Source organism: Augochlora pura, chromosome 7, assembly GCF_028453695.1.
Source record: "Augochlora pura isolate Apur16 chromosome 7, APUR_v2.2.1, whole genome shotgun sequence".
NCBI lineage: Eukaryota > Metazoa > Arthropoda > Insecta > Hymenoptera > Halictidae > Augochlora > Augochlora pura.
Genome location: NC_135778.1, coordinates 10,741,409 through 10,765,634, shown reverse-complemented (window position 1 = coordinate 10,765,634; position 24,226 = coordinate 10,741,409). Strand labels below are relative to the sequence as shown.

The following is a 24,226-nucleotide window of genomic DNA, read 5'->3' as shown; positions in this document are numbered from 1 at the left end:
TCAAATAAATTCTTCGAGTTCTTCATTTATCATATAGATTCGATTAAATATGATCTCGTCAAATATTTTGTTCTACTTTTCGCAGAAGATTACCAGGAAAACGAACTCTATTATTCCTTCCGAGTCTATATCTTTGCCAAATTGGCAGAACAAATTTTACTACCCTAAACCAAAAAGTCCAAAGTAATATAACAAAGTCCCACAGTGTAAAAATCGAAGATTTCAATAATGATTTATTCGTTTTCTTCTCGTTCGTTCTAGTGATTTTTTCTCGAGCTGCTCGCGTGTAAATTACCCGGAGAACAAAGAGCACGGGATCAGGCTTTCACCTATTCGTCGAACCGATCGTTCATTATCCCCAACGGGCTCTGCTCATAAAGCAAAAGGCCCGAGTTGGTATATTTTACACGGGTCCCGACAGAAAGTCCCGGTGCAACGGAAACGTTCTCCATCGCGTTGCTACCGGGAGAACAAGTCGAGCAGTGGTAGCGCGGAACCGCTACAAGAGAAAAATTCAGCAACAGGCTCCATTATCGACATCGACACGCGTGCCTTCGGCCGGACGTTATCCTTAATTGCTTTAATTCGCCTGTAACGCTCGCAGCAGCCCCGTAATCTCGAGGTCTAGGCAGCGACCAATTGCCAGCGGCGATTTCGAAGCAGCTCGTGCATCATCCAGCGATTTCTTGATCGCTGCGATTGGTCCTTGTCTCTCTCTCTCTCTCTCGTTTCTCTCGCCGGAAGTTGAGACAGTCCGAAAATACGCGACGGATTAAGGTGGATGCTGGCTTTGGAGGGGGAGTCGTTATTTCAATGGAAGTAAGTGAGATAGATTAGCGATGTGAATTAGTCTTCTAAATTTAATTCGGACCCGTCGTCGGCAGCCTCCATCTTGTGCCTGATAATTTTTCACGCAGAGATTAAGCATCGTGCCCTGCTTTCTATTGCACTTTCAAAAGATTTTCTTATTTAGAATTCTGTCGGGTAATCGGTCGATTTAGGAGTGATATATGAATGCCACTAGTAATCGATAATTCTGCGTTACACTTTCATATTTTATACGAATTAAGTATAAGGAAAATTAATCGAATTCCGTAAGTTTGGTGAAATATTTTTTTTTGTTTAAAATAGCGCGCAGTAAGCTACGTATTTCAATGCCACTTTTGATATGCAATGGCAGGATAGGGAAACTGTTATTAAATTTTCAATTTATTAAGTATAATTTAAAGAAATGAAATTGTAATACAGGTAATTAAAACCAAACAACATTGGTATCTTTAACAGTGTTTTAATATTCTAAGTAATAAATAAGAGAAAACAATATCCTTTGTTTCGATTCTATTTTTAATACTGCTACCTTCAACTTTTGCTACCCTTAACAATAATTGAGTTGAGAAGTAAAATTGCCGATTTTAACAGCTACGAATATGTTGTTGAAGTAAAAAAATATTATTATATGGATACATGTATGACTTTTGATATGTGCACTCGCAAATCAATTTTTCCTATCATATAATGGAGCGTACTAAAAATAATATGTAAAATCTTACTATACGAAATATTACTTGTTCGCCGCGACCTGCAAAAACAGGCCTTTAACTATAATTTTTCTGGTCAAGATTATCAACAGCTTGTGCGCACACATATGTAAATACTCAACGAAAAGCCTAAGTTTCCAAGTCAAATTGAAGATATACGCATGCATACAACTAAGTTAAAACAAAATGATACAAATGTAAATTTGCGACAGCATGTTGACAAGAATTTCGACTGCAGCGAAAAGCAAATTAAAGGCTATTCCATTGTAAGGCTTGTTTCGTCATTTTGTACAGTCAAATAAATGGACATGCACAGTCCAGCGATTACATAAAATTGACTTTTAAGTTGTTCCAATGACGAAAATGATGGAAATTTACATTGTTACCGACAAAAATAAGCGCAACTATCTGTCGCTTGTGAAATCTTCCAGTGATTCAATTGTTGCCAAATGTAATATAAAAGTTCTGACAGAAACTGTTATAAAAAACTTTTATAACGTCTGTTAGCTAGAACTTAATAATCGAACTAGATCAATTTAAGTTAAAATTCTTGGAGTTCTTCGTAAAATTCTTTATAGGTTCTGAAACAATTTCGAATTAAATATGTAAGTAAATATTTGTTGACGACGTTTTTGACGGTCACGTCAGACGACTGCAGCCTCTTCGTGATGTTCGCTAACTAATGCCAAGCATTGGTTATATCATACGTAAAATATTTGTATCGCAGCTTGATAAATTTTCGTTGAAATCAACACTCGTTTGCGCATTTCAAAGTAAAGGAAAATTAACATAGAAAAAATAACAGGCTTCATCTCTTACCTTGAATATTGATTTTGTACGACATTTCATTTCATAAAACAAATTTTACATTTCGTCAAAAGTTTTCTGCTATCTTCTGCACATTTAGTTGCATTAATAAAACACCATCTACAATATCTGCTTTCATGGACGAACGCTGACGCAATGCTTTTTAGCATACTGTTAAGTTTCTGAACTACTTTTTTTTTGAAGTACTGTTTTCTACATAGGAATTAACGCAAGAACCACAATTTAAACTGATATAGTCCGACTTTTAGTTTTTTCACAACTAAAAGTCTCTCATAATTATTTAACACTTTCACGTACTTTCTAACACGTACAATTACAGTATTTTATTGCATTTAATGAAAATATCGAAACAAACTTATTCGTTTATTAATCAAATCATGTTCCCCGGGGAACACACTTTCTAACACATACAATTACAGTATTTTATTGCATTTAATGAAAATATGGAAACGAACTTATATTACATTAATTAGTTCTTCAACATTTGCACCTCGTGGAAATCATAATAAAGATAAAAAATCATAATGTTGATTAGCGGACAAATTTTTTCATTTAGTCATCAAACGACTTAATTTAAAACGAGGAGAAAAACCCATTCGGTTGTACTAAGTGTTAATTTCATATTATAGGAGTTATTATGCGAGCCTTGGTTTACATTATTTCGTGAATGAGCGGTTGTTTATGTATCTTAGATCGAGCTGTAACAGTGCGTTCTATTACGATTTCATATTAGCATGACAGGTTAGCCGGATGTAGCATAATGTAACGCAGAGAGATCGGTAACCGATATTCAGAAAAGTGAAGTTAAACCTTTGCGGTCTGATTGTATACTATCGCCGCGAGTCGCCCGCAGAACGCGATATTTTCTACTGCTGTAATTACAGCCATTACAGCTAACGTTGTGTCAGCCAAGTAACCTTTTAGCGTGACGCGCGCTACAAAGTTACCCCGGTGTTTTGACAATCGACGGCGAGGCTGCGATTACGCCGGTCATTTTCGTGGCTTGGGCATAAGTCGCGCGAGTAAATAAATAGACCTTCGGGCTCGATGCATAGACCTTCGAGCATCAAATTTCAATGCTTTTCAGTTCGCCTTGCGTTTTATCGAAGTACTTCCTCGAAACTGAAGTTATGCGCAAAGATAGCGCAACACTGTTCCGCAAAGTTCATGTAAATTTATGCGTGGGCAAGCTCTCCGAGACCGGGAACTACAATTCTCGATCGCTTTAATGGCTGTTTTATTGAACAGTTCGAAATACCAATTGGATCTGTTATTTATTTTCAACACGAATAAAATGCTTTCGATGGAACAACTGTCACAAGACACGGCATCTATTGTATTAATCTACAATTTTAAGTAAACATGTTTGTATATGAAATCGTATTCTGTCATTCTTAGATAAAATATATTACGCCACTTTCCACGACATTTTTAAATACTTTAAATATTAACTTTTATAATATTATTTAATTTTATAATTCAATAAGCGCCTTTTAACTTTTAAACAAATCTAGAATATTCTGCACAGGTCACAGCGTTCCGAAAGTAATTCCACTTATTTCAAAATGATTTTGATCGATCACCCTATGATAATTCTGCATAAATTACGTACAAAATTCTTTTAATATTTATAATTTCTAATACTTTTGATACACTAAATAGACTAGAAACCATATATGTAAATAAATTATGATCTTAAATGAGAATCTACACCTTCTCATCTACTTGTTTAATTAAATCTATTTATCTAATTACATACGAACAAAAAGTTACACGTAGTTGGGGCAATCAGCGGAGTCCTATTAAATGAACCCATCAAATACACAAGAATGGAATTCGATTGTAAATTGTCAACGGCGCAGCGTTAATAAATCCAATAGAAACAGAAACCACAAAATTAACGAAACTCCAATACTTGATTTTACATCTCATGAATATTCTGAAACTATTTAGCAGCTTCTTTCCTTCTAACAATGCCGGGCGAGATGAAAGGCGTCGATAGATCCCCTGTAAAGGAAGAGCCGCGTCAAGCCGATGTCGAAGACACCTGAACGACGATTATTAATGATAAGTTTACACGGTCCGGCTGCGTTTACGACGGCGCGGCGGGTTTTCCACGTCGACGAACTCTCTCGTTGCATCACCGGCGAAACGCAAATGCCAAGGCGGTAACTTGGCAGCGCGATACGCGCAAGCGACAATTAATAGTTTATTGTCGGGTCGAGCGGCGTGAAAAGTTCGGAAATAGAGAGGCCGGGTTCAATCCCGAGGAAAGTAGTCCGTTTGACGGACGTTGGAACGGACAGTTGGCTCTCGGCACATTATCGCGTTTTTTCGCCGTTCTACAATTACGATAACGAATGTCACCCAGTCACGATGCGAGAAAGTGCCGGACATTTGACGATTCGATACACACAGGCGTACTTACGCGCGGCAATCGAAACCCTCGATCGAGGTGGTGAGTCTCTCCCTCTCTTATTCACTCACTCAGTCACTCTTTCGTTTCTCGGCGGTAATAAATGATGCGCGGCGCGTGCACAGAGATCAACGGTTTAGGTTGACGGGCGACGCAACGCGAAAGAAAAGTGTGTCAACGATAATACGACAACCGTGGCTAAAGTGGTTGCTCGTTTGTTTAACTGTGTTATAAGCGGAGTAACACTCATAGATAATAGACCATTAATTTTTATCGGCGGTTAAGCAACGTGATACCGTTTCATACGCGAACCGATTCTGCCGCTTTTGCCTACCGAGAGACATTAGCCGGCTCGTTACTGGAAATTACTCGGCTGGAACGCCGCCATGCAACACGAGCTTTCTTGCGAGCGGACAATGTGCCAGTCTGCCGCGAACCGATCTCGATAAATGCAATTCGTCGATTTTTCAAACCTACCCCGGCTTCGGCAGTTACGTGCGTACAGACCTCTTCCTGAAAGGTGTCATGCATGACGCGAAGTTCAATCGATATTGCGTTCGTGTCTCCTTCCTGCATCAGCAAGGTTCTGTTTTTTAATATTTAAACAACGGGTTTACTTGCGCTCAAAGCATAAATATGTTCAAACGTTTAATTATAGTCTATAGACGTCTGAAAAATTATGTAGAAAGAAATTGATGAATGAAATTATAAATGTACGTGGCACATATGTACAACTATATTTTTGTTAAAACGATCATGTATTAAACAACATTTTATTCAGCTGTATTTAATATATTCGATGATAAATACTTATTCTGAGGAAAAAGAATTATTAAATCTTGAATGAACTTCATATAGCTATTTTTATACGACATTTTGAACATTTACCTTACAGTCAGCGTATTCAATTTATTTTATAGAAGAGCTCCCAATGACTGTACATTTTGTATCGAAGAGGACAAATTAGAAATATTTTTCTAACGTATGTACATTTTATGGCTTACAGTTTGTTGGAAAGTAGGTATATTTCTAATATAACGTAGTTGGTGGAGCACAGTATGAACATTCCTCAACGTCAATCACGACGATTTAGAAAATTAATGTCGAGTGAAGACAACATTGCTAACACATAATTAATTGTATGAATTGTATAGCGTTATTATACTAACTACACAAAAAATTTGAATGACTGTTTCCACTTTTTAAACACGACACAAGATCCATTTAGCTGACTATCGTATTACTAGACTGCAAATTTTTGTAAACGCTATGAAGACATGTAAACAAATAAACAATATTATCTGCCTATTATGTATCATTACTAGACCGCGATTTTTCATGCAAAATCAATATTGTTCGCATGACAGGTTAAAAATAATACACTGTCATTTTCCAATTATTTTGATCTTTCCAATATTGTATCAGCTAGTCCGAAAAATTTATTTCAAATCTTTTATACGAACTCGATGTAACGAATTCTATGAAAAACAAAACGAGCTTTTTGAACAATGTATCAATAGTTTTTCAAGCAAACTACAAATTAATTCGTCTCATTGAATTCGTATAAAAGATTTGAAACAAGCTTCTCAAACAGCCTATTAAATTGCTACTACTCGGTTTTGCCATGAGTGCATAAAATCGGCAGTCTAACCATTACATGGCAGCACCGAAGTTACAGAACGCATTGCAAGCGCAGGTAACGCGGTGCAAAGGGTGAAATTCTTTCGTAGGGTCGAGCTCTGTTGATCGCGTCCCCCATAGCCATTCCCGTGGCGTAGCGAGCCGGGAAAATCGATAGGAAAAGAGACGGGTTTGTGTCTGAAAACGCGAAAATTAGACCGCGTAATGGCAACCGACTAAACGAACAATGTTAGAAGACGGGGCAAAAACGAGCCGTTCGAAACGCCATTTCGAGGCGAGGGACGCAGGCTGTGGCTTCATGGAAAATGTGTGTGTGTGAGGGAGATCGAGAGAGAGAGAGAGAAGGGAGAAGGAGAGAGAGAGAGAGAGAGAGAGAGAGAGAGAGAGAGAAGGGAGAAGGAGAGAGAGTAAGAGAGAAGAAGAGAGGGTGCAACGTGGTGCCTAGCGTGGGTGTGGGCGTAGAACGGCGCTGGTAGCAAAAAGCTCCGGCGATGGTAAGACGAGATAATTATTCCAGCGAGCGCAAGCTCTTCGATCATTTCGGAGCGTTGCTTTAGGCGTGGCAACACATGTTCTCAGCTCGGCCGCTATGCACACCGTTGCATAGGTATGCGCGGCGTACTACACCTATATGCAACGTGTCAGGACACGTGGTACCGAATCTCTCAGGCTTGCCAACGGCTATCCATTTTCGCAACGGACAAGATCCCACGCTACAAATTATCCACTGCGGTCCGAGGACCGAAACGAACCTCTCTCCCCTCTCCATCACGCTCTACCTTCCCGTTCCCTCTTGCCGGATGGATTTTCACCCGTAAACCTTTGAATTCCAACGGGACAATTGCAGGGAACGCTGCGATCGCAGTTGCAACCCTGACTGACTGTACCGTATGCGAAGTGTGATAAATATAGCTCTGATTTCTTTTTCAACCCTTATCTGTTCCACGTAACAATTTACGACGTTTCTGCATGCGAACGATTTATGTATTGCGTTCGATTTAATTTACTTTTCTTTTAATATATATCGAACGATTATGTTTGTAAATTCATTCCGCGATCGGCGATTATCACCTAAGTGTTTGATCTTTCATTGCTAATAGAAGATGGCAAAGGTTATACGATGTTGACGTTAGCAGCGAATGTATCGAGTGGTCGCCAAACGCAGGGGAAAGTCATCTGCGAATCTTTATCCGTTTACGAAACGCCGATCTGTAAATTATTAGGAAACATTGTCGCTTCTTGCTTCATTTTCACCGTAATATCACGCTCGTTGAAAGAAACGCCTCCTTGTTCGCTGGTTGCCGGAAAATAATCTACGTACGAGCGTATTAACTTGCACGAAGCCGCGCAATCTAATCAAAATAAAAGTATTCTCCGAAAAATTAGTAGACTGTCGACGATTTAGTGTGACAGGAAGACACGGGGTTATCTATGCTCTGTTTTTTTTTGTTGGGATTTCTTAAGAATACAGTGTACTTTTTGATTATCAATTTCGTGAACAAATTACGTCAGAAGGAAACGTGACACTGAAATGAAATGTTTGAAATATTTTTCTCCTCTCTGTGGTCTTATCCTTAATTACGTAATTATTTTCGGAAGCGAATGTTCCCTGAATCGCCAGCGTATCCGAACGATACTCTTCGTTTCGCAGTTGCCATGTATCACGGTAGTATCGCAGGTAATGAAACTGATTCGGTTAACGTGGACCGTGGCGACAGTTCGCGCGATTTCATCGATGCCCCGTTAGGAGAATTTAGTGGGCAACTTTGAACTCCGTGAATTTGGGACGAACGGGCTAATAAACGTTCGCCGGGAAGCGGGTCTACGATGTTTAAAGCCCGATTGTTGCGTCGGAATCGCATTCTACGCCAAGGCGCCATCTGTAAATCTTCCGTCTGGCTTGGATTACGCTTTCAACCTTTCGAGTGATCCATCGCACGATAAAAAGCCTACAGTAAACGTTAATTTGTAGACGTTTACGGAGGAATTCATTAACGTCCAACTAACAAATCCCAGCCAGTAATTTCGACGAAGAATATACACTTAACCCTTGCTAGAGCACAGTCTACGACAGCCTACGAAATTTCGGGACCATAACTCGTCTGTGACCTCATCGGACTAACGTTATTTTATAGAACACAATGTAACTTCTCAGCCCAGACGTTAAGATCATGAATAGGAACTTTGTATTTTCACTGCTTATCTTGACGCATTTCTCTAAACATTTTACGGTTCCACTGATTTAATTTCTTCCAACTTACACGTGCAACAAGTTCCCCATCGTACCAAAATATGACCTGTCATCAAACTGTTATTCAGAAGTGTCCTAATACTCGACAAAATCGACTTAAACGTTCCATAAACACTCGAAATGTTAACAACTCGAGTCTCATTTTTCGTAACTCATCGGAATGGAATCAATGAGACGGATTTCCGGTGCTGGCAAAAGCCCACTTTGAAGAACAGACCGACTACATTCTTGTTGTTCTTTCGTCGAATGCATTTGACTTGCAAACTGCGGGAATTATGTATATCGCGGTTCATAGATCCCGGCGTGATCGACGGTGTTACCCGGACGTTTCTTTCTAGATCTGACCGTGTTCGCTGTCGAAATACGCGCGCGCGCGCGTTCATTCACGGACGTTCTCGTAGTGTGCTAGGATTTTTTACCGGCGGCCCTAGTTGACCGCACGAGCCCTGTTTCCTCGCGGCCATGTCCAGGCTATTTTTTTCTCCGTCTTCGTCCGAGGCGAGCTCCTTGGGCTATCGGCAAAAAATGGTCTAGGCAAACACGCTCGGGCATTCACAGTTTTTTACCGGAACCGGAAAAAATTTCACAAGTTTTTAGGCGCGGCAAAAAGACGCCGCGGATGACCGCAGCTCGAGTTTTTACGGATGCCGAGTCAAGCACTTGAGGTTTTTCTACGGGGAAAGAAGTGTCGCCCGCCGTTCACGAGGGCCAGATTTTCGAAGAAACTGGATCATAAGTGGGGATATGAATCTCATGGGCTATTGTCGATCAAATTTTACCGCGTTTTCTCTAATTAACGATTATTTCATTGCAGGAAGTGAGCGATAATGAACATTTGTCAACCCTACCAAGCTTTAAAAATAACTGGTAAAAATGACTGTTACTTGTAATAATTTTTATTATCATTTTTACCGGCAAAGTGGGTACAGTGTTAACGACGCGTAGCAGAAAATTCGGACGTTGTTTGTCGTTCTCTGGTTTACTTTCTTCTAAAGCAAATAAAGATAAGCTTGGTGTTACTACTGATAACTTCAGGAACAAACTGTGACTGTCACTATAGCGTCATCAATAGAATTCAAGGGTGTGAACTGTCCAGGAACTGACAACTGACACATGTTAGTACTTTTTCGACAGAAACATAAGAGCTAGAAGAAGACTTTGTAATCATGGAAGTACTGAAATTCTCGCACACTTTCCGCGGTGATAGCGATTTTAAACTAGAGTTTAAGTTTTCGTTTGAAACGCGCAAAGGATTGATCTTCTATGGAGGACCAATCAACCCCGTCTAGCCATTATTTATCGAGGCCTAGCGAGCATAGGTACCGATTGATTCCGTTCGCGGCGAGCATGATCGATGTCACCGCGAGTGCATCCATCACGGGCAGAGACCCACACCCCCGAAACCCATCCCGCAGGCCCAGCATCCGCGAACCGATGACGTACAAGGTAGAATCGCGGGAGAACTCACCTGTAGACTTGGCGATCCCCGGAAAGAGAACTGTGACATTGTGTGTCGGCCACTCAGGGCCGTGATGGTCGGGCACCGCTACGCGATCATGGTATCGTACCGTGCATCCGTATTGTCTTAGTCTCACCAAGTCTCACTTAAACGTGTATTTATCACTGTCGCTTCCTCGATCGAATGTATCGCACTCACACGGCTCAGAAGCAAAACCGAAAAAGAAACCCACAGAGATCTGTTTTCAAGTTTCAACGAACGTGTCCCTGGGTTTGGGATTCTTCGATGATCAACTACAGTTTCCGCACTCGCGTTTTATCGCACCTTCTAATCGTGCCGCGTCGCCGACCCTGGAGAAGCAAGGATACGGTCTTCTCCGGTTCTACACACCAGTGGCACTGTCACAGACGGGAGAGGCGCGGGCACAAAGGCACACAGAGAGGGACCAGTTTTCCGATCTTCCAGAGACCGCAACGTGGTCGACTGATGACACTGTCTGCCGCAGCGACTGGCCCACGACTAAACAGCACACGCGTTCCCGATGACAACCGTACGTCAACGTCGGCAGGATAAGTTCGCCGAAGCCCGCTGCTCTGTCGATCGAAACCGATTTCCGGTGTTGTCCAGGTGTCGTGGTCACGAGGTCTGGTGCGGCGCGCGAACCGATTATGAAAAAAAAAACCGAACGAACAAGGAACCACCCTCCTCCACAGGGTACACACTGTGACACCAGGGGGGTGTCGCGATCGTGAGATCGTCAGACCGCGAAACTCGGCCGGCGTTGATCCGATCGACGCGCCAGCTATGATCGGTCGCGACTATCCTCCGAATCGTCGTTTCTTTTCGACGGAATCCAGTCCTCCGGCGAGCGGTTAGGAAGGCGGAGGTATACACGGCTGCGAGTGCGACGAGGAGAGGCACGACGGAGAAAAAGAGAAAGAAAGAGGGGAGAGAGAGAGAGAGAGACCTCGGGTCGGGATAGAGGGAGGAGCGAGCGAGAAAGGAAGCGCCGGAGGGACGGACAGTCAGCCGGGTAACGAGAGATAGAGAGGGAGAGAGTGGTAGGTCGAGAACTCGAGCGATGGTGACGGAGAGACGACTCGTGAAAAAGGAAAGCCGAGGATCGACTTGTTCTCGCGCGCACGACGCTTTCTTTTTTCCTCCCAAAGCTTGTACGCCGACTACGTCTTCCCTCCTTTCTCCTTCTCCTCTGCTGCTGCCGCTGCTTCTTCTTCTTCTTCTTCTTCTTCTATCTCCTCCTGTTCTTCTTCTTCTTCTTCCACGCACTGTAAATCGTTGTTCGCACCTCGAGCGATCACGACCCAGTGTATCCTGCTTGTCGTCTCGTGTCTTCTTTCTCCGGGTAATTGAAAATTGAGGGATCCAGCTGACTCCTAGAGCGACGGGGAGCTGGATCGTCCCACCCCTTCGTACGGCGGTGCGCACTCTTTAAACGAGCAGCCGTGGAACTGGCGCGGATGTTGCGCGCATAACGCCCGCTCGCTTCTGTCCTCTTCGCGATCGTCGAACGTGTGCGTCCACATGTATACGAGCGTACGCGTCTCACTCGAGAAAGAGAAAGAGAGAGAGAGCGAGAGAAGCGTACAACGGACACGCGTGACCGGACGATTTGATTCTTCGCGCGTCAGAGGAAGAGGCTGGTAACGAGAAGCGAATGGGAAAGGTGATCAGTCCCAAAAGGTGGGTTTAATAATCCGGCGATACCGATCCACTCGCGCACTGTTCTAATTTATTTACAATAGTCTCACTGGCTACCGAATCCGATAAAGGACCACCGAACAACACGATCGGACGCAGGATGACCGGCACCGATCCCGTTCAGGGCTGCAGGTCGCGGCCTCGTCGTAAGGACCGAACGACCAGATCCGAGTCCGTAAGTTCTGGTATCCTCGTTCCGCGAGATGACGGTTGATCGCGGTGTAGGAGGAGGCACGGCAGCGGTACAGTGACGGTGGCGCTGGCGATAACGATGGTAGTGTGCCGATGGTGGTGGTGGTAGTGACGAGAAACGGTCGGCTCGACGGTGGTGGTGGTGGCAGAGTCGTCGCCGTAGTTCTTTTCCTTCCATGGAAAGGGGGACGATTTTTGCGAGATGGTTTGCCCTCGGCGAGACGGGTGGGAGGGTCCAGGCCGGCACGCCGCGCGCGGTGGTGGGGGTGCTGGTGCCACCTCTGCTGGTGGCTGATGATGCCACGGCCGGCACGACGGCACCTCTAGCCCACGCGAATTCGTCGTAACCGCGCTATCGTCGGATGACTCCGGTGTGCCGAGTGCTGGTAGGCCGCGGCGAAAACGGAGACACCAGCCAGCGGCGGTATGTAGTCTGTATCCTCTGTAAGGCTGTTGTCCCGTAGGGCTGGTTGCGCTTCTTCTCCGTAGGGTCGCGGCGGAGAGTCAGGTCGCCGGCATCTCCGTAGATCGGGCACACGGAGCCGTACGCCGGCGGTTAGCGTCGGCAAACGCGACAATAAAATATGGTGAGTCGCCCGTGGGGCCAGCTAACGCGCTCCCTGCCTACCCCCTCTCGCATTCGAGTTCCGTCTCTTTCCCTCCTTTTCGCCTCTTTCCGTTTCGCCGTCTCGCTCCCGCCCACGGCCCGACCGATCCGCCTCTCCTCGTTCATCCGACGGGCCGCGTACCTCGTGACGCCCCACCGTCGATGCTTTCTTCCCTCTTCGTTCGGCTTTCGTTTTGGTGGAGGGGATGGGTGCTCGCTCGCAGAGCCAGAGGGGGCGCAACCGACCGAGATGCTGCCGTTGCCACCGTGTGTATTCGCTCTGGTGGGGTCAAGGGAGAGAGCGAGAGGTCCGACCGCGTCGGGAGGGGGCCAGAAGAGGAGGCAGAAACTACACGACAATTTTAGTTCGATAGATCCCGAAGTTTAGCCTCGGCGGCGCTGCTTTACTTGCCGCTGACTTCTTCCCGGTAGTTTGTTCGCTTGCCCCCTCTCTACCGCCCCTGTTCGCTTCTCCACCTCTTTCTTCGACACGACCGCACACACTCTGATGTCGCCCCACCACCGACCATTTCCCACTACTCTCTTTCTTTCTCTTTCTCTCTCTTCTCCACCTCCACCTCCTCCTCCTCCTACTACTACTAATACTACTTCGCCAGCGACGATCGTCAACTACTTCGTACCCCCACCTCCCAAGATCCACCTCCTTGCTCCACACACAACGCGACACTTGACTACACAACCTCTCTCTCTCTCTCTCTCTCTCTTTCTCTCTTCCTCTGCGTTTCTCTTTCTCTCTCTTTCCCTCTACCTGGTCTCGCTCCGATTCACCAAAGCAACAACGTCTTTCTCGCTCCGATGCTCGCACGATCGCCGTCCAACGAACGTATTACACGCGCACGTTTACGCGGGACAAACGCGTACCGGAAATTTAATGCGTGGATGACGCGTGGCCGTCCCATCACGCGCCGTGATTGTCATCGGTCGCGCGGTATGTCCTGGTGACGAACCGCTCACCTCTTTGTTCGCCGAGCTTCGAAATTCTGGTCGGCTTTCGACAAAAGCGGGAACAAAAAAAAAAACGAGAATTATCGTCGATCGAGCTGTGGCGCGCGATTGCGGCGACGTGCCGGCGATCACTAACAATATACAAGCTGACAACGGTCGCCGGTCGACGACGACGACGACGACGACGACGATGACAACGGCGACGGCGGCAACGGGAGACGACAACTTTCGGGACCGTGGCGACGCGAAAGTGTGTTTTGCGCAGTTCTTTCAAGGGAACTCGCCTCCTCGCGCTTACTTGTCGCCCTCCCGGCGCGAGAGCCGATCAAAGGGGCGGGTAGGGGCGGCTGTAGGTGGTGGATCGCGAGCGCCTGCTGTTCGCGGGGGAGGACTGCTGATCGGGACTGGTGGGGATCGCGCGAAAGGGGACAAAGAGGTCTGGGGGTTGGATAAAAAGGCGCGCCGACATTTTTCGCCGGCCGGCACGGATATACGTGCACCTACCACCCTCTACTGGCAACGATATTTTTGCCGTTTCGCGGTGAGACTCGCGCGATCGCCCGTTTACCCCTCGGCTCGTTAGACGCTCTCGCCAGTGTGTACAGCGGTGTGCGCCACTTCGCGTAGATAGACACCGAACAGAGAGAGGGAGGGCCGGCGCGAAGGAGGGAAAGAGAGAAACGGAGAAAGAGAGACAGCCCGCGTAGCAGGATAAATCGTCCCCTTCCACACTTCTTTCGTCCCCCCTCTAGCGTTCCGCGGTGGGTGCGGAGCTCGGCTTTTTTCCCCTCCGTGGGCGCGGACTAATCTTGCCCCGCCCTTGCCACCTTTCCGCAGCCCCCTCCCGTCGCGTCGCCTCGCCTCGCTCCCGGCTACGAGTCTCGCACTACCACCAAGGCCTGGGTTCGTGCCGCTCTGCCGCTGCCTTCCTTTCTCGTCACCCCGCAGTGTGCGCGGCACGTTGAGCTACTGCTTCGCGCTCTTGCTCGCCACGGAGGGCGACGCTGGCCTAGAGGAGTCGAGCGTTTGCGGGACGAGGAGCCCTCGCTTCGCCGCGATGGAACGGGACGGGAACATACGGCGGAGGCACACCGAGATGTGAAACATTAGTGTACCGTTTGTTAACACCGCGGTCTACACACAGAGCCGCGCGCAACTCGCTCCTCCGCTCCCTCGGTGTCTCCTCGCGCGCACAGTCCCCCAGCCCCCGGGTCCCACCCCCCGCCTGCCCGATTGCCAGCTCGATTTCAAGAGGCCACTGCTATATGCGTATATGCTTTGTAAGCCGACGCGCCGGTGTATGGGTCGCCGATATACGCGAGTGTCATTCCAGTGTGTGCAACGTCGTGGCACTTTCGCCCACCTTCTCTTCCTCCACCCACTCCTACGTCTCCGTCTCCGTTCCCTGGTCCTCCTTCCTCCTCCCGTCTTCGTCTTTGTCGCGTTGATCTCCACCCTCCGGCCCACCTCGGCTCCACCTTAAAAGCTCCCCTTCCCCGGGTCCCGCCAGCGCCTTCTATCCCCAACACCCGGTGACTTTCCGAGAATGCGACACCGAATTTGTCGACGGCACAGAGAACGTCGACGTTCCGCTACGACTACGCCCAGGCTAAGCCGCTGACCGATGTCGTCGCACATCGATTTCGGATTTCCCGTCGGCCGTCTGTGCGTGTGTTTAACCAGGATCATCGGTGCGTCGCCCGGAATCGGGAATCGAGCAGCCAAAGTCAGTGGGAGAATGACGGGAACCGTTCGTTGCGTTGTTTCCTTTTCTCTTGGCCACCGATCATCGTCGGTGGTGCAGCAACCGGACCACAGTGCACGCGTGAAACATTTATACTACTCGTAGAAACTACTCCCCCGACCTCTTGCCGCCACGTGTGTCGTATATTGAATAATTCATCGTGCTATTTCGGGGAACCGACAGATCTCTGAGTGCGCGTTGATCGTCCGATCCCGATTCGTTAGAGGACCGTCGTCGGTGCGCGTGTTTTATTATGATTGTGCCTATAGGTGTCGGCTCGGCTTTGAATTACTAATGCCATGGATCAACCGGCGCGTTTAGCTGTAGTGAGACGGGACGAGACAGTTAACTGTAGCGCGAGACAAGGCATTAGCATGTTAATGCCGCTCTTGCTCACTCTCTCTCTCTCTCTCTCTCTCTCTCTCTCTCTCTTTTACTCTCTGTCTCTCTCACAGTCGCTCACTCTGTAAACTATAGTTCTGTACCTTGTACATCGCGATTCATGTTAAATGCATCGCCACACACGCATTGTTACGCTTCGACTAATGATCCACACTTTGCCGGAAATTCGAATGCAAATCGTCGGAAAGATGATAGGCGGCACGAACTTGCGCTCTTCACGAATCGAGTGTTTGCCTTGTTCGAGACGCGAACGCGATCCTCTGTGATGCTGTTTTGGAAGCCGGTCTTGAACCTTTGTTTGCCGAGCTCCGATAGAAACGTGATAAGTTGTTTTGTACACCCAGCGTCCGCGGAATTTACCCCGACAATGGAGTTGTTAAGTAATCTTTGTTTAGTTTAGATTCCCTTGAATAGAAGATTGACTGTTAGATTGTTCTTCTCGATAGCTTAACGACACGTTTTACCGGATCCGACATTTAAACCTTCACGAACGTCTTCGGTCGGTTACGTTAATTAACGCATTGTTAGAATGTACTCCAAAAAATTTCGTCATTGTGCTATCTTAAATTAGAATATTTTTTCAAGTGTTTTGATATACAAAGCCTAGAACATAGTGCCTTGTCATGCGCCTTATTCACCATTGTTGGATATTTGAAACAAGCTGTAACAAAATTGTTCAATCAATTTATTTTAGTGAACATTAGGACCCTTTCACAGAATCTACTCGTCATACACATTCAATTTCCAAAATTTCAAACTAACAGCTACCGAGCGAAGATTAATGATGCTGAAATTCGCATTAGCGATATCGAGTGTTCTCTATGAAAGAACATACTTTAGCTCTTCATTCACAAATAGACAGTGGACCTTCATGATTAATGAAACACGTAGTTTGTACGAGTCTACCTTTCCTCGAATTTTTCGTGTATCTCCGACGGAATTTACTCGAATTTCCACACAGTCTATTTAAAGATGCTCCAACAATGACCACTGTTAAGCTGTACGAACAACTTCGTGGAGATGTTGAAACACAATCGTGCACGGTTATCGCGTTCTTGATCGGCGAATATCCCCGGAACACTGGCCAAGTTCTGCAGAACCGAGACACGCGGTTTCGCGAAAAAAAAAAAACGACACGTTCTCACGTGGATCTGTGAGCGGGCCCGCGCACAATGCGTCCGTGTACGCACGTCTATCACGGAGCACGTGAAAACTGTCACGTCGGTAACCTGTAATTACAGATCGCGGGCGATAGGTAAAAGGCGCACGTAACTCCCGAGTGAAAGTTCATCCGACGCTTAGCCGGGACCCGGCCTCTAGGTTCGTTCGGCTCATCGTCCGTTGAACCCGTAATTATTCGCACGATACGCGGCCACGCGTGCGCGTTCCTCCGTGTAACTCTTTCTTTTTCAATTTTAATCAGACGCCAGGAGATCGCGATTCGGTAGAGCTACCCCGCGGGCCGCTATCTGATTCGCGGCACGTAATTCGATTTGCATGTATCCCGACGCCGAACATTGTCCTCCGCGTACGATCGCGAGCGATTGGCGAGATCGGCATCGGTGGATTCGAGGTAAACTGGAATTCTGAAGCTGCTGCGGCTCCCTAATGAGCTTGTCCTTAGATAAATGATACTTTAGATCGGATGAAAAGTGTCGCTGGACGATACGAATTTTATCTGTAACGTTGACATCATGGATTTTACGCATTTACGAATTTAAGAATATTGTTGCAACATTTTTGACTTAGTAAAATGATTTTGCGTTTTATAATCGACTTGGCAAGTTTTGTATTGGAGGTTCAGTGGAATCGGAAGGGTTTTAAATAAACTGCAGATTTTTATGGGTTTATGAACTTGTAAGCTTTTAGAAGGTTATTAAATACAATTAAATGTAACAGTAATTAATTATATTCCTATTTTTCACTGGAAGGAATTATCTAGTTGGTGTAAAATAGTTACGAAATCTGCATAGAAATCTGTAGTCTAATTATCAAATATATTTGATATATGTGAATATATATTATACGACACGGAAGTTTATGAGAAGAAAGTGAGAAAGACAAGCTCGGAATAATTATAAGAAATAGATAGAGGGCATAACTCGCGTAATGACAATGACATGTAGTAATATAAAGATTGCGATTGTATGCTGTTTCGCATGTACCGACATTGATTTAGCGTACATTGACTAAAACTCAGAACAGTGAGCTGAATAATGTTTAAGTAAATGTGTATTTCAACTGGCATCGACAGATTTCTTAATATACTAAATTCACATAAGTATAGCACATATAAAGAAACGTTTGAATTCAGATTAAAAATTCTCTTCTTCCATTCGAGAATCTGTCTCTTCAATGACAAGTGCAAGGAATAAAATCGCAGCTCGATCGTACCTCGCACGCGGCTCAATTGTGATAACTTTATTGAAATAATTTTAGAAAGTTGTTATAATTATTAATATAAAATGAACTTTTATTGTATTTAATTCCCCATCACGAAATGTTCCTAACATTATCCCATCGAAAGTCACTATTTCACGAAGTACTAATTTACAAAAAACTAGAGATACGCATTTGAACAGAAATATACGAAGAATCTATTAATACGTGTTCCGCATACAACGTATTAGTGAAGCACTACACTTTTATCGCAAGCAGTAACGCCTGTCAGAATTCGTTAGTAGCGTGTAAGTGAAATCCGCATAACATTGTACTATTATCTTGTATCTTCATGATGTGAAACTTCAATGTGAAAATTACAACTAAGTCCGAGCAAATCACGAAGAATTTTACCCCCGACAGGAAAATCAGCGACTTTAATTAACGAAATACGAATAAAATTGACAGAACAATGTACGACTCTCCCATGTATATAATCCAAATGAATAATGCCCTCTGTAATGTTACACTAAATTAACAATATCACAGATAAACCTTAATCGTTGTTAGGATCTTCGCCGCTGCAAAAGATGCTCAGGGGTGGGATTAATAATGTAAAAGGAAGATAGTTAATTCACTGCATTGCAAACCCTGATTGAAAGAATCACGAGTAGGTCTCAACTTCAACACCAACCCCAAAGTCTTATGGCCTAAGTCGTTCACTTAACAAAATATAATCGTATTCCGATTCCCCAGCATCTCCTAGCCGAACATAATCTTCACTCGTGATCAGCAAACATCCGAATCTTATGTCCTCCTTTAATCCTCTGCACTCCGTCGGCACCGCTATTGCGCTGTTTCTTATTGACGGTACCAGCGCTATTGGCATTGTTTTTGCGTTACTGATTATTCTAAGTAATATCCGAAAATAGTTATAGAGTGCAGGTTGCATCGAATAAATAACAGATTCTTTTATCAAAGTTGATGCGTAATCTGAGTCAATTTTGATTTACATTCGATAGTTTATCCTTGAGAAAACATGAAAGAAGACGATTATTGGGAAAATTTCGAGATTAGTGAAAACGAAAGCGAGAATTAAATTAATCTTGACCTCGCCGAAAAGAATTTATTTGAAAATAGTACCAAACAAATTGAAAATACTGATACCGAAACCAGCGATGACAGCAAAGTAATGATACTTGCCCAAACACGCCATGGACGTACTTGGAAGACCGTTTCTACAAATGCTTTCTACAAATAATCGCACTACGTTGAATTAGAAAAATTTTGATTTCGAACTCCAATTTTTAAATCGCGAACGGTATTAATTAAATAAACGAATTACTAATAACATCAAGATCTCTTTCCTTTGGTGAAACAGGAGTTCATTTTTCAGATGCGTCAAAAGAGAACTGTTTCGAAACAGCTGCACCCTTAAGTAATAACACACTCGAAGCGCAAGGGCTTGTACCCGAGTACAAAATCTGAACTAGGTCTCAATAAATCACCGACACCCTCTTACGATCTCAGGTTCGTTCCGATAGCATGTAAGCGAAATTCGCCTTAAATCCGAGCCGGTACTGGCGAACCAATTGCAGGCTCTGTCTAGGTGGTGTAAAATCGAAGGAAGGCGACGTCGGGGCCTCGGTGCGCAAGATCGGCGGTCAAGAAGCTTTTCGGGGCGAGATGCGTACCGGTGCCGAAGCGGCCGTCGACCAGTCACGGACAAGGTCGACGAAAGCTGCTAGCACAGGTGGCAGCACGACTCGACAAAGGACGGTTGTAGACCCTCCTCGTTGGCACCGCGGCATCGGTTGCCGTAGATGAGGAGAGGGGCGAGGGTTCCAGTGGAGGGGGGCTTTCCCTTTCCAGTTTCCTCGCGACCACCCCTCCGGTGCTCGTCCCCCTCGCACCTGGACCCAGAGAAGGGGTGGCGTATACTTTCGACAATGTGTGCAGCAACGGTTGTCACCGTGTTGAATACCCGCACTTCGACAGGTTCTACGAGTGAGACGTTTCTAACGCCGGGCCCCCGGTGCAACGAGGAAAGAATCACCGACGGGTTCAGCGTGCACTCGGTAGAGTGCGCCGCCCGATGCACTTTTCAATTCGGTGATGCACCTTCCCCGGAATCGCCGGTGCCCTACGCGGAACGGATATTGCAGCAGACGCGGTTTCGCACCCTCTTGGTAGAACAGTGGAATATCTTGCTTTCGACCAACGATCGACGGTCTCTTCCAGGTATATTTGGGATTTGTTTCACTTGGATCACCAGGTGATTTTTGGAAAGTTTTAATTGCGATTGCAGCGCCTGCATAGAGGCGTGCGATGCATCCACTTTGATTTGCGATGTTTTACCAGTTGTGGTAAATATGTAGATTCCATTTTTCTACTTTAATTTTCATTGTTACTTGTGCACATGTTGACGGTGGATTATTGCTAGTAATTGGAAGTAGCTTACAATCCTTTCCATTCTTTTGTACGTTCACTTTTATGTGATAGCTAGAACAGAGCGGAAATATATCATTGTTAGGGCTATCTTAAATAAACCTGTTTCATTTTGTCTTCAAAACTGCCATCAAATACTCCACTATTATGGCTATATAAGGTTTGCTTATTTTCTTGCAATATCTTTCTCTTTGCTTTATATTACATACTCCTTTTTACTTTATTTTGTCATCTTTTCGTACTACCCCATTACAATCACGGTAAGGATCCCGTGTATGTAATATCTATAATCATTCTTGCAATGGAGAAACTGTTTCGTCGATAAAATAAATCAAAGTTTTGTGTTTGTACCGTTTTATATGTAAATCACCTGCGAAAATGTGAGTTTGTAGAACCGCAAAGTTCTTGCTCCTTTCTAAAGAACGTGCAAAGAAGATGGCGCCTCGATTCACACCTTGGCGTCGTTCTACCACGACGGTGCATCCCTATAATTGTGATATTCTGCCACCAGGGTTCTACAATCAATCAAAACGCCGCTCCCACGACCCCAATGAAAACCTTCTCAAGTATTAGGTTCGCACCAATGTCGTCTATCTCACTCTACTCTGAACTATAACGAAACCCTTCTACGGTAGTGCGAAAGTTTCGGGGGTGGTTTTCTGTAGCAGACTGTTTGTCCATCAAGGTATCATAGAGAGTCCGACCCCATGGATGTCGCTCATAAATCAAGACGTTAGGCCAAAGACGACGGAGGGCAACGAAAAGACGAAGTATAGAGCGAAGGCAAAGCGAAGTGTGCTACTTCGCTTCCGCGAAGTGGATGAAGAGGAGAGGGGGGTTGGGTGGGGGCGCAGGCATAAACTTGAGTGATTAATCTTGCCGGATTGATAACGCTTCGCCCCGTTTGGCCGTGCCCTACCTCCGCCGCCCATAAATTACGTTATAAGGAGGCCCGGGGATAATTAATACCCCACCAGGCCGTACATAAGCACGCCGTTGTTGCGCGCCGGTTGACACAACGTGATCTGCGACGCCGGGCGTTTGCCAGAGGCCGCCATTGTCCGCGGCCACTTCACCATGAAATCCATCGCGGCGAGTTCCGCGCCGGAATCCGAAGCGGATTGCGCGATCTTGCGAGCGACAGATATCCCGAGTCATTGCTGCTACTTATTACACGCCGCGGTACATGGCCGCCGCCTGCCCGATGTTCGGGGTTATTAATGAGACAGCAATTACTTCGACGTCGATTGTTCCCGACCCTGACCGGGCCGGACCCGATGATGTTGTACCTTCTCAGATGAATGGGACGCGAGCGATTAATCTCCGAATCATAAACAGTTCGCGACGTAACGGAAAAAAGACGCCACAGTTAGCTCGTTGTTGATCGCGATCGATCGATCGATCAGCGACGCTCTCTGACGCTTCGAAAGAAGTTATAGGAATGCGAAGAACTCGGAGATAAGAACGAGGAAGGCGAAGGCCGATGTACAACATGAAGCTAAGTGGTAGAGTTTCAAAACTATTCGCACAGGCGTATTGTTAACCTGAGAACAAAGCCACAGTATTTATTTTCAATCCGTCTTATCGTCTGAACTCGTGCCATACATACTTTATGAAGGAACGACACAAGTCTTTTGTTTTAAATTCGTATTGACTCCACGACTTTTCTTTTATATTTTGAATATAATAAGTAATGTTTTCATTATTAAGATTTTATTTTTCTCGCCCGTCACAGCGCGATGTTACTTATCTATATATATAAAATATAAGAGATTTTATTAATCGAAGTATCTGCAAAATATGATATATCCTCGAATTTTCTTCTGTTTCCGAATATTTAAGTTAGAGTCAGTCATCATTGAACTCCGTGGTTCATCGTCGATTACACGATTACCTACGCGATATTGCAAAATTCTATGACATTTTTCAAATCAAGCTATTCTACAGATAATCGCTCTGCTATACGCGTAAATTTCTCCGAACAAAAAAGAGCCGGTTCGAAAGACCAGATTTGAAAGTATAATATCGAACTGTGTCAAATTGTAATTTATCTGGTCAGATAATCGGGTCAAGAACGATCACAACAAATTTCATAATCGATGTCGAACGAACGCACACTTCGAGCGTCTGCGCGGTTACGATTTTCCTTGGTTTTATCTGGATGAAGTTGCAGTTGGAGGTTGCACGCGCACGGCCTCGTGCCGATAACGGTTTTACGTAACATATGCTCGGGAGCCATTATCCCCGGGGAATCTCTGGTTGCAGGAACGTGGACGATTTTCGTCATCCATTCGCCGATCCCGTTTCAGCAACACTTTGACCGACACACGTACAAATATGTCGTACCTGATAAGGGCCGGTTTCGAACGAGTGCCGTCGACGATCGCGAGCCGTTATCGACGACCGACGGAGTGCACGTCCATGTTTCGTAGCAGATCAAACAACGAATCGACCGATACGCGATATCTTCAAAGGATTTCGGCCGACCCTTTGTCAGCCTATCGCTGATAAATCGGAAATCTGGTCCGAGCAAATATGTCCGGGTAACTACGAGTCACCTGGCTGTGCCGCGTCTGGCTGGTCGCACAACAATTGAGAATTGTTGCTCATCTACCTTGCTAATACGCCGATGTGTTCGATTGATTTCTGTGCAGGATATTTTGGTAAAAGAATAATCTTTCGTAGCTGTTGTCGTAAAAAATCTTCGATTCTGTTTTTCTTTCTATTGCTTCCAGTCATGTTTTACCTATGAATTCTATAACCGTAATTAGAATTGTGCAGAATTACGATTGATTTACACAAAGGATTTGTGATAATTATGAAGTGATTCAATTACATTTTCATTCAACTATATAATTCGGTCACGTTGTAATTTGTAATTCAAATCTCCATTCGATTAAATTATAATGTTCGTAATTACAATTGGACTATAATTACGAAATACTAACTAAAAAAATTACATTAATTACGAATTACGATGTAATTGAATTAAAATTACCTATTAAGGAATAGTAAATAGATAGGTAATAAGAGTAGAAAATACGCAGAGGAGACAAAGAATAATTATACAAAAGAAAAACATAGAAATTTGTCTGACTTCTTCGACATTCTAGATTGTAATATGATGAATTGTATTTTAATTAAATTATTTTTAAGAAGTTCTTTATTTTCATTACATTATACTTAATTTACGCTCGTAATTAAAGTAATTTGCAACTAAACTAACCGTAATTGAAATACAATATATCTATGTTGCAGACACAATGTATTTGTATGTATATTGTGATATTGGATTAATACAAAACTGACTGCGACTACACCTGAAATATTTAACACTAGATTTACGGAATCCGTCAAAATGACGGGTCACCGATTTGTTAACGTGCTATAATTCAGATTTTAAAGATACATTTATTGCTTATTTATCGATTACATTAACGATTAGAATAAATCGTTACTTTCATAAACAAATACAAAACGGCTGCTTTTATTACTCCGTAAACCTAGTGTTAAAAAATGCACTCGGAAATCTTACGACCGACTCAGAAAATTTCGATTAACATCTGCAGCCTAACAATGAGATATAGATTTTCTAAAACAACAAAATAGTAGCCTCTAATGTCACGTCTTACCGTT

General features: G+C 44.6%; 1 protein-coding gene across 1 annotated transcript in view; it reads right to left on the bottom strand.

Annotated features, from left to right (window-relative positions):
* Nucleotides 1-10,777, bottom strand: part of Mirr (iroquois-class homeodomain protein mirror) — a 58,017-nt gene extending 47,240 nt beyond the window's left edge. Inside the window, exon 1 of the mRNA XM_078185222.1 lies at nt 10,143-10,777. Coding sequence (XP_078041348.1) covers nt 10,143-10,181 — 39 coding nt within the window. The 5' untranslated portion in view covers nt 10,182-10,777. The remainder of the gene's footprint in view (nt 1-10,142) is intronic.
* Nucleotides 10,778-24,226: the final 13,449 nt, after the last annotated feature.